The 11,647-nt window shown below is 46.6% G+C and overlaps 1 protein-coding gene across 1 annotated transcript in view; it reads right to left on the reverse strand.

Moving 5' to 3' along the window:
* Positions 1-7,905, reverse strand: part of ngfr (nerve growth factor receptor) — a 115,747-nt gene extending 107,842 nt beyond the window's left edge. The window contains exon 1 of the mRNA XM_033035373.1: positions 7,592-7,905. Coding sequence (XP_032891264.1) covers positions 7,592-7,627 — 36 coding nt within the window. The 5' untranslated portion in view covers positions 7,628-7,905. The remainder of the gene's footprint in view (positions 1-7,591) is intronic.
* Between the last annotated feature and the right edge of the window lie 3,742 nt (positions 7,906-11,647).

The following is an 11,647-nucleotide window of genomic DNA, read 5'->3' on the forward strand; positions in this document are numbered from 1 at the left end:
AGTTTGAAACGTCACCCATTCCTTCTATCCAGAGATGCTGCCTGTCCCGCTGAGTTACTCCAGCATATTGTGTCTATGTTCAGTGTAAACCATCATCTGCAGTTCCTTCCTACACACTAATATATTGGAAGCATGTTTCCAGTCTGCCTCTCTCTCCGTTACCTGTATTTCCCCCCCTTTCTCCTCCCCAGTAACATCTTGCTGCAGTTCACCTTCCTCCTGGTCCACCTACCATGGCATTGTTCATCTCAGTCTAGACTTGTTATCACCGCCTTCCACCCCTCTTTCCTTCACATCCTCCTGCAGTTTCGTTTAGTTTATTGTCACGTGTACCGAGGTACAGTGATAAGCATTTTTTTTGCGTGCTGTCTAGCAGTGGAAAGACAATATATGATTACAAGCAATCCATCCATAGTGTGCAGATACAGAATAAAGAGAATAATATTTAGTTCAAGATAACGTCCAGTAAAGTCCGATTAAAGATAGGCTAAGGGTCTCCAAAGAGGTAGATGCTAGATGTACTGCTCAATGCTCCAGAGGTCGTCCTGTCACGCTGTCACAAGTGAAACTGTACGAACTTTGTTCCATCTAACCCACATCCCCTAACTTACTCCATCTTCCTGTTTCAAAACTCTCCCTCCTTCAGGGTACAGTTGACAAACACCTCTGTTTAGTTCATTGTCACATGTGCCGAGGTACAGTGAAAGGCTTTTTGTTGCATGCTATCCAGTCAGTGTAAATATAATGATTATTACAAATCGAGCCATTTACAGTGTATAGATACAAGATAAGGGATAAAATATCTTAAATAGGTTGACCAAAATTGCATGGAGGCAAAATAGGGGGTCTAATAATTTGAAAATGAAATCTTGCACAGAGCAGTATTAGAAGCAAGTCAAATGCAAATGACTGTGTGGTTGATGCCAGAAAGATTGGAACATTTCTGTTGCACATTTCCATTGAGTATCAGACAATTCAGAGGGCGTAGAGGATGTATTAATAGCATAGAATCAGAAAGAAATGAGTGACTAAAAGGCTTTATTTCATTCTTATATTCGCACAAGCGAAGGCATTGGCATTGTGGTACCTTATAATTAAGGAGGATGCTCAGCTCTGTAAAACTAAGAGTGGGTTTGTAATTATTTCAAAGGTTACGGTTAGGAATTTGTCTTCCATTGAATTGGCTAAATGTACAATGTAATGACGTATGTGTGTTCAAACCTACTTCAGCTCCACCAACTTCAGTTGAAAGAAGGGTTCATCTTGCAGGTTAATCCCGTTCATAAGACATAGGAGCACAATTAGGCCATTCAGCCCATCGAGTCTGCTCCACCATTCAATCACCGCTGATATGATTTATTCATAATAAATGTGTTACACGCTGTGCGTGAGAAAAGACACTCAACCTCATTTTCCACCCTTCTCCACGTAACCCATACTAATCAAGAGCCTATCAATAGGTACACAAAATTGCTGGGGAAACTCAGCGGGTGCAGCAGCATCTATGGAGCGAAGGAAATAGGCGACGTTTCGGGCCGAAACCCTTCTTCAGACTGATGGGGGGTGGGAGAAAGAAGGAAAAGGGGAGGAGGGGGAGGAGCCCGAGGGCGGGCGGATGGGAGGGTGGGAGGAGACAGCTAGAGGGTTAAGGAAGGGGAGGAGACAGCAAGGGCTAGCAAAATTGGGAGAATTCAATGTTAATGCCATATGGACGCAAGGTCCCCAGACGGAATATGAGGTGCTGTTCCTCCAATTTCCGCTGTTGCTCACTCTGGCAATGGAGGAGACCCAGGACAGAGAGGTCGGATTGGGAATGGGAGGGGGAGTTGAAGTGCTGTGGCCTCCACTGCCATGTGTGGCAAGGAATTCCACAGCTTCATAATCCTCTGGCTCATGAAATTTAAGGGGCTGTCCCACTGCGCTGACCTAATTGGTGAGTTTAGAAGAGTTTAGGAGAGCTTGAAAAGGTGTCATGTTGAAGACCTCCTTCGACTATGTTGAAGACTAGTTTCGACTAGGTTCGGGAATATTGGACACCGAATAGTGGAGAGTGAAGATGACCTCCTTTGACTATGTTGAAGACTAACTACGACTACCTTCGACTACCTTTGATTACCTTCGGCTACCCTCAATTACCTACGACTAACATACCAACCTACTACGACCTACTTCGACTAAACCTACGAGTAAAACAAATATTGATTTTTTTCCATGGCGACCTTTTTTTACTCGCGGGCATTTTTCAGCATGTTGAAAAATACGCCGCAACCTAGCTGAGGCCTCGAGTACGCGCGGACTACTCTCGAGCAAGAAGGAGAGTTACAAAGCCCTCCTGGGACCTCGTGTCGACCATGCTGCGAGTACGAGTCGAGGGAAAACTCTTCTAAACTTGCCAATTAGGTCGCCACAGTTGGACAGCCCCTTTATCCTCCTCTCCATTCTAAAGGTACATCAGCATGGGCAAGTTGGGCCGAAGGGCCTGTTTCTATGCTATGTGTACAAAGCATACAAATAATAATGAGAAACACAATAATACGTGCAACCATTAGTTTTGAGGCTTTTTCAAGGCAGAGATAGATTCTTGATTAGTCATTAGCACGGGTTATGGGGAGAAGGCAGGAGAATGGGGTTAGGAGGGAGAGATAGGCCAGCCATGATTGAATAGTGGAGGAGACGTGGTGGGCCGAATGGCCAAATTCTGCTCCTATCACTTATGAAATTAGGAACTTAGTGTAGAACAATTGAATGGTGCAAGATTGTTGTGCAATCTGAAGCAGTGCAAACAAATTAAAGTAGAACAATGGAATATCCAAATAAGGTGGAGTTAAGAGTAAGAGTACATGTCAGCACCTCCGGGAAAGGGATGTGAAAGAGGTAATGGGTTGAGGAGTCCAATTGCAGTGGGGAAGAAGGTGTGGGAAGGAACTGCAGATGCTGGTTTAAACCGAAGATAGACACAAAAAACTGGAGTATCGATCCGAAACGTCACCCATTCCTTCGCTCCAGAGATGCTGCCTGTCCTGCTGAGTTACTCCAGCTTTTTGTGTCTATCTTCGGAGAAGAAGGTGTAATTAAGTCTGGATGTCCAGGTTTCTTCTGCCAGAAGGTAGAAGAGGGGAAAGGGCATCTCAACAACTCCCTACACTTTCTCATCAACTCCTTACACACCAGAGGGCAATTTACAGAGGCCAATTCATCTACAAACCCATACGTCTTTGGCATTCTTCACCATTCTTCCATCTTTCCTGATGCAATGCACGGCGAAGATGGACTGGGTGCAAGGACTTGACGAGCCCATGACAGTCTGGTCGGTGTGCACCACCCTCTGCAAGTTCAGGCAGTCAAAAGCAGTTTAGATTAATTGGTTGATTGATTGACAGAAATGTACAGCATGGAAACAGGCCCTTCCGCCCACCGAGTCCATGCCGACCATCAATCACCCAGTTCGCACCAATTCTATGTTAACCCACTTTTCCACGCACCAGAAGCAATTTACAGAGGCCAATTAACCTACAAACCTGCATGTTGCCGCACCAGTCTCACCCGGTCAATCACTCCCATCAGGCAAGAGGTACAGAAGTGTGAAAACGCATGCCTGCAGATTCAGTCAGTTTCTTCCCGGCTGTTATCAGGCAACTGAACCATCCTACCAACAACTAGAGAGCAATCCTAAACTGCCTCATTGGAGACCCTGGGACTATTTTTAATTGGACTTTACCTTGTACTAAACGTTATTCCTTTTATCATGTATCTGTACACTGCGGATAGCTGCCGATTGTAATCATGTATCGTCTTTCTGTTGACCCGTTAGCACACAACAGAAGCTTTTCACTATACCTTGGGACACCTGGCAATAACCCAAACTAAAATGCATGCAGCGACTGAATATTAATTACATAAATAAACCACAGAGCAGTATCTCCCTCTGCCTGATATAAATGAATTTATATATTTGAAACCCTCAGCCCACTACATGGGTCCCACTCGATCTTTAACTGGAACCACTCGTTATAATCAATTTCACTCTCACAGACGTATCTTTTTCATGTCCTTCATTTCCAATTATCTATTCAATACCCCTTTGAATCATATTAACACTTATGACCAAAACCGTCAGTTTTATCCACACTATCCAAGTCCCATAAATCTTATCAATGGAAAATAAAATCACCATAACTTGTTCATCCGGTAAAATTATTGGAGCTGTTCTGCTTTAAAAAAAAATCAAATTCCACAACGCCAGGGAGATGGATTTCTAAGGTACACAAAATTGCTGGGGAAACTCAGCGGGTGCAGCAGCATCTATGGAGCGAAGGAAATAGGCGGGGTTTCGGGCCGAAACCCTTCTTCAGACGTCTGAAGAAGGGTTTCGGCCCGAAACGTCGCCTATTTCCTTCGCTCCATAGATGCTGCTGCACCCGCTGAGTTTCCCCAGCAATTTTGTGTACCTTCGATATTCCAGCATCTGCAGTTCCCTTTTGAACACAGATGGATTTCTAAAATCAGTCAGCGTGCACATCATTGTAATTCGATGCTCTAAATGATAAACTGTTGTTGTTAGAAACAGATTTCAGTCTGTCTCTCTCCCGGTTAATAGTCGGTAAACTCTCTAAGCAATATCTACCTCGGATGGTCACGAAAAGCTGGAGTAACTCAGCGGGACAAGCAGCATCTCTGGAGAGAAGGAATGGGTGACGTTTCGGGTCGAGACCCTTCTTCAGACTACCTCGGGGTCTCTTACCAACTGCGCCCCTTGCTGGCCACATGCGGTTGCGAGTCCCCTCACATACAACCAATTGAACACTCACAAAGCTCACTTTCTTATTTGAGATTGTACCGGTTTAAAAAGATAACCGCTTCAGGGGGATAAGCGTTGCGGGGGTCAATGATGCAGCGTGGAAACGGGCCCTTCGGCCCACCGAGTCCATGCCGACCACACTAGTCCCGAAGAAGGGTCCCGACCTGAAACATCACTATTCCATGGTTAAGAAGGAACTGTAGATACTGGTTTGCATCGATGATAGACACAAAGTGCTGGAGTAACCCAACTGGTCGGGCACTGGAGAGAAGGAATAGGTGGCGTTTCAGGTCGCGACCCTTCATCAGACTGAGAGTCGGGGAGGGGGGAACGGGAGTTCCTCAGAGATGCCGGCTGACCCGCTGAGTTACCCCAGCACTTTGTGTTCCGTTTCCGTATGAACCAGTATCTACATCTCGTTGTTTCTATACTAGTTCTATGTCCTCCCATTTTCTCATCCATTCCCTGCACACTAGGGGGCAATTTACAGAGGCCAGTTTAACCTACAAACCCGCACGTCTTTGGGGATGTGGGAGAAAACGGGAGCACCCGGGGAAGCCCAGACGTTCACAGGGAGAATATGCAAACTCCACACAGACAGCACCCGAGGTCCGGATTGAACCAGGGTCTCTGGCGCTGTGATGCAGCAGCTAGCTCCACAAGTGTTTTTTTTTTTTTAAATCTTCAGCTTGCAGTTCTATCAGATTTGCCCGGACGGTGCCTGTCCTTTCTACATTGAGGCCGGTTACAGTGAGAACGTTTCTGCAACACACCGATGCAGGTGACTCATCGCTGCTGCTGTGCCTCCAGTTCCCGCATATATCCAGATGCCAAACCAGCCTCGCAGCTGTGATTTAAAACTCGGGTATAGGAAGGAGCAGCAGATGCTGGTTTACACCGAAGATAGACACAAACCGCTGGAGAGAAGGAATGGGTGACGTTTCTCCTGCGTCGTTTGTGACTGGAAAATAATGACACAGGCTGATTGCCAGCGAGTTGAAGGGGTGACGGCTTTAATAGCCTAGACCCATGCGTGGGAGACATTTACATCCGATTCACTTTCATTCAATAACGCGAAGGATTGAATGTTTCGACACGTTGCTCCACGCTCTTCCGCGCTGTTTAAAAATCAAACCGTCTCCATTGCCGGGTTAACAGAGACGTGACAGAGACAGAGAAGGCACTGACACGGCTTGCTAGGGATTCCCCGCCTTCAGTGAGCTTCAACTCCCATGTCAGTGCCCGCTCGGTGATAGACACAAATTGCTGGGGTAACCCAGCGGAACAGGCAGCATCTCTGGAGTCTGAAGAAGGGTCTCGACCCGAAACGTCACCCATTCCTTCTCTCCAGAGATGCTGCCCGTCCCGCTGAGTTGCTCCAGCATTTTTTGCCTATCCTCGATCGAAACCAGCAGCTGCAGTTCTTTCCTCCACTCAGTGGCCGCTTCTGTACACAGTGACCCGCCTGTCATCCCGCCGAACGCCCAGCAAAATTTTACAGGAGACAACGAGGAACTGCAGATGTTGGAAAAGCGGACAAAACACAAAGTGCTGGAGGAATTCAGCGGGTCAGGCAGTGTTTGGGGGGGGGGGGGGGGGGGGGGGTGGGCAGGCGACGTTTCAGCTCATGGCTGATCAGTTGAGTTCCACCAGCACTTTGCGTTTCGCCCCATCATTTTAAAGCGTCAACATTTAAATTGCTTTGACATCGGTCCCCGCATCATTGCGGAGGATAGATTGGTTTCAATTAGTCGGGCGAGAGAGAGAGAGAGAGAGAGAGAGAGAGAGAGGCAGTGTTACATCCCTGGGGAGCCGAGCAATGGGACAGTCAGCGAAAGCGGGCGTCTACAATCTAACGAGAACCCACAGAACACGCGGCGAAGCCTCTGCACCAACAACCCGGGCGGAGGTCCGCCAGTCTGAAGAAGGGTCTTGACCCGAAACGCCACCCATTCCTTCCATCCAGAGATGCTGCCTGTCCCGCTGAGTTACTCCAGCTTTTTGTGTCCAAACCCAAAGAGTCGAGATAAAACCTGCTCTGTTTGTCCCTAATGGTCAGATCCTGTCCACCAATCACTTCAAATTGGGGATTAAATGTTCACATGTTAAATGCCCCCTTTCCCCGAAGATAAATATTTTGTTTAAGGTGAATTGACTGAGACGAATCTTGTAGCACGCAACGCGGCGGGTAAAACACGCGAAGGAGGGTTTCCACCAAGTTGCAAAAAGACGGGATTCCCTTCTCCCGTCCAATCCATTCGGCATCTCCCTGATGCAATTGTACAATTCATTGAGAGTTCATCTCTCCCCGTAAACAGCGGCGGCGGCGGCACCACCGACCTCCAGAGATAACAGCCCGTCTCAAACAAACAGCAGGCAAAATGTGTCAGGAATGAACTGCAGGTGCAGGTTTAAATCGAAGATAGACACAAAATGCTGGAGTAACACACCGGGACAGGCAGCATCTCCGGAGAGAAGGAATAGGTGACTTTTCGGGTCGAGACCCTTCTCCAGACTGAGAATCAGGGGAGAGGGAAACGCGAGATACAGACGGTGCGGTTCCTCCCTACACACGCGAGTGCCCTGCTTGTGTCTACTCTCCTTGAAGCCGTCTAACCTGACAGCCAGCCGAGTAACGAGGTGTTACACTCCTCTGCCTATTTATCTTGCAAGTTTCGCCTTGATGCTATGGCGGATACAGGTGGAGAGATGTTGCTTCATTATACCCGTCACTGCACATATACTCACACACACACAGGTACTTCAAACAAAAATCAAGTAAATAGCACTCACCGCTGTAAACAGCAAAATAACCGGAGCGAGTTTCATCCTGTCGGTGTAAAGTCGTTGAGTGCTTCCAGCGGCCGGGCTGCGATGGACTGACTGCTTGCTCTGAACCCTTTATACCATCTCCATGGCCCCAGTAGCGAGCTGAATATCAAAGGCAGAGATTGACTGTCGCCAGACCAGAACTGCGCCCGCAAACTGGACACGCCGCATTTTCATTGAAATCATCTCTTGCAGCTTCGCACTGGTTGGCTGGCTGGATCCATCATCTCCTCCCCGTCCACAGCCATCTGACATATTGCGAACCGGAGCGTCAGCATTAACCCCGAGAGAAAGCCTTTAGATGAAGGGTGTTGAGCAACGCCCCTCTTCCAACTCGCGACCACCGCTGGCCAGCGCAGGCTCGGCGTTCCCTCATAGCCAGGAATCCTCTGCTGAGTTTATTTTCTGATGGCAGAAACAAAATGCTGGAGTAACTCAGCGGGTCAGGCAGCATCTCTGGAGAAAAGGAATAGGTGACGTTTCGGGTCGAGACCCTTCTTCAGACTGATGTTCAGGGGAGAGTGAAACTAGCATTTGGTGTCTATATTCGGTATAAACCAGCATCTGCACTTCCTTCCTCCACATAGTAACTTATTCTGTACTTAAAACAAAACTAATTTTCAGATTTGTCTGACCCCAAATCTCAATTAGATCTGAACTCCGTCTCCCACTGACATTATGTTCAAACTCCTCACTCCACAAGACACGAACAAGTGTGTATATTCAGACACCTGTGTCGTGATATCTTTATTGGGAACTGATTGCAATTCATCCCACCCGCCAGTTTCCACTCTCCCGCCGGCCGGCGAAATTGCCATCGATTGAGGCGGCGGCTCCGTTAAATCACCAGTTGGATCTCCGCTTCATCCTTCCCGAGGACAACCGAGTATGTATTTTGCGCCGAATTTAAACCACGTCTGCTCCTTCAGATTTACACAAATATCTCAAAAATATCTGACATCTGCTCACGAGTTATGCAAGTAACTTGGGTCAACCATATTATCCCTTGGCTAATGTCATCTGAACGCGTTGTTTCCACGCGAATCAAATGGGCTGTTTGATGATTTGCTACATTATTGTCTGGAAACTGGCGGCTAATTCAACACAAGGAATTGCAGATGCTATGTTGTGTTTCTTGCGGCTAAGTGATGTGGGGTGCCCCCGAGACTGAAAATTGGGGTTAACTAGAAATCTGTCTTTATCTGACTTCAGGCTCAAGAAAGGTCCCGAGCCGAAACGTCACCTATTCATTCTCTCCATGGATGCTGCCTGACCCGCTGACTAACTCCAGCACTTTGTGTCTATCTTCGGTGTAAACCAGCATATGCAGTTCCTTGTTTCTACATTTGGACTAACACTCAATACTGATATATGTCACAGCAAATATTAAGACATTAGTAGGAAAGAACTGCAGATTTACGAGAATGTTGCCTGGGTTTCAGCACCTTAATTACAGAGAAAGGTTGAACAAGATAGGTCTTTATTCTTTGGAGCGCAGAAGGTTAAGGGGAGACTTGATAGAGGTCTTTAAAATTATGAGAGGGATAGACAGAGTTGACGTGGATAAGCTTTTTCCATTGAGAGTAGGGAAGATTTAAACAAGAGGACACGATTTGAGAATTAAGGGACAAAGGTTTAGGGGTAACATGAGGGGGAACTTCTTTACTCACAGAGTGGTAGCTGTGTGGAATGAGCTTCCAGTGGAAGTGGTGCAGGCAGGTTCGATTTTTATCATTTAAAAATAAATTGAATAGGTATATGGACGGGAAATGAATAGAGGGTTATGGTCTGAGTGCAGGTAGATGGGACTAGGTGAGAGTAAGTGTTCGGCACGGACTAGAAGGGCCGAGATGGCCTGTTTCCGTGCTGTAATTGTTATATGGTTATATGCTGGTATAAATTGAAGATAGAAGCAAAATGCTGGAGTAACTCAGCGGTACAGGCAGCATCTCTGGGCAGAAGGAATGGGTGACGTTTCGGGTCGAGACCCTTCAGAAATTAGTGATGGATTTATTTTGTTTAAGAAGGAACTGCAGATGCTGGAAAATCGAAGGTAGACAAAAATGCTGGAGAAACTCAGCGGGTGCAACAGCATCTATGGAGCGAAGGAATTAGGCAACGTTTCGGCCGAAACGTTGCCTATTTCCTTCGCTCCATAGATGCTGCTGCATCCGCTGAGATTCTCCAGCATTTTTGTCTACGATGGATTTACTTTCAACTCGGCAGCTCCTCACGGTCAGGTCAAACCTCTCAATTGCAAATATCTTCTTCATTTTCCAACAGGTTTTCACCTTGGCTATTGCTACAGAACTACTCCAAACACCTTGGAAACCACCCTTCCACATGTATCTTTAGCATAAAGTTACACACTGTATTACAGCCTATAATCATTTCTCACCATGACCACCCTATCCCACAAATCTTGCATCTCAGATCGAATCCATCGCTGCTTCCTGGACAAGTATTCACCACCTGTTTAAGTCGATTCTACGTATCTACTTGATGCCATGTATTGATTCCGATGAGGGCCTCGACCCGAAAGTCACCTATTCCTTTTCTCCAGAAATGCTGCCTGACCCGCTGAGACACTCCAGCATTTTGTTTCTATCTTCTGCCATGAATTAGCATCAGAGTTTGGTACCAGTTGATAGCGCTCAACGCAGACTTTAATTTTACTTTCAAATGCATGTTGTAACGGTTCCTTAGAAAGGACAACTTCATTCAAAGAGAACAGTCCTCGTGTTGAAATCACATTCCCGCGCGTCAACACGTGTGATGTACCTTCCCCTCCATGTGTACCGACTGTATCCGCTCATATTGTCTACCCCCGCTGGACCCCGAGGCCAAAAACACAGTAGCCGGATTCACTCAGTATTTGCCGTGAGTTGCTAGCAGAGGGATCAGAGTACATCACGCACCCAACAGCACATCTTCAGAAAGGAACGGCCGCTAATGTCAATGGGAAAAAAGTCAACACCGAGGAAGTCTTCAAAGTAAGACACAAAATGCTGGAGTAGCTCAGCGGGTCAGGCAGCATCTCTGGAGAACATGGATAGGTGATGTTTAGCGTCGGATCAAAATGCAGCCATGTTTTTCAGTAATGCCGCCTGACCCGCTGAGTTCCTCCAGCATCTGCCTCTTTTAAAAAAAATCTAATCCAGCATCTGCAGTTCCTTGTATTTGTCTTCAAGGTGTTGGGGAATCAAGAACTAGAGGGCAGATGTTTAAGGCCAAACTAAACTATTCTAAACTAAAAACTAAGAGGGGAAAGTTCTAATAGGAATCCAAGGGGCTACTTTTTCACATAGAGGATGGTGGGTATATGGAATGGGGTGCCAGAGAAAGTAGTTGAAGTGGGTACAAAGGCAGGCAAAATATATATATGGTCATGTACATGGATAGAAAAGGTTCAGCCGGCAGGTAAAGGATGGGGTATCTTGGTCATAATGGATGAGTTGGACTAAAGATCGTGTTGTAGGCTCTATGATTCTATGATTTACTGGAAGGATAAGTGAAGCAACATCAGGGTTCTCTACCAGGCAAACATCCCTGACACTAAGGTCTTAATTTCACTAAACCAGCTACACTAGGCAGACCTAACACCAGATATCTAAAATAGACTTTCTAAAGGGTGGCTCGGTGGCACAACAGTAGAGTTGCTGCCATATAACACCAGAGACCAGGGTTCAATCCTGATTGTACAGTGTCTGCATATTCTCCCTGTGACCTGTGTGGGATTTCTCTAGGTGCTCTGATTTCCTCCCACACTCCATAGATGTACAGGATTTTAAAGGTTTAATTGTAAATTGTCCCTAGTGTGTGTCGGATATTGTTAGTGTGTGAGGATTGCTGGTCGGCGCGGACCCAGTGGGCTGAAGGGCCTGTTTCTGCACTGTATCTCTAAACTAAACTAAATTTTGATTTCCATCACAGAAAGATTAGCTGGTGAACAGAGAAAGGGATTTGATGATGCACACAAGCCTACTTGAAACAAAAGTCCCCACAGTCTTGTCTCTTGAT

This window comes from Amblyraja radiata, chromosome 16 (genome assembly GCF_010909765.2).
Source record: "Amblyraja radiata isolate CabotCenter1 chromosome 16, sAmbRad1.1.pri, whole genome shotgun sequence".
NCBI lineage: Eukaryota > Metazoa > Chordata > Chondrichthyes > Rajiformes > Rajidae > Amblyraja > Amblyraja radiata.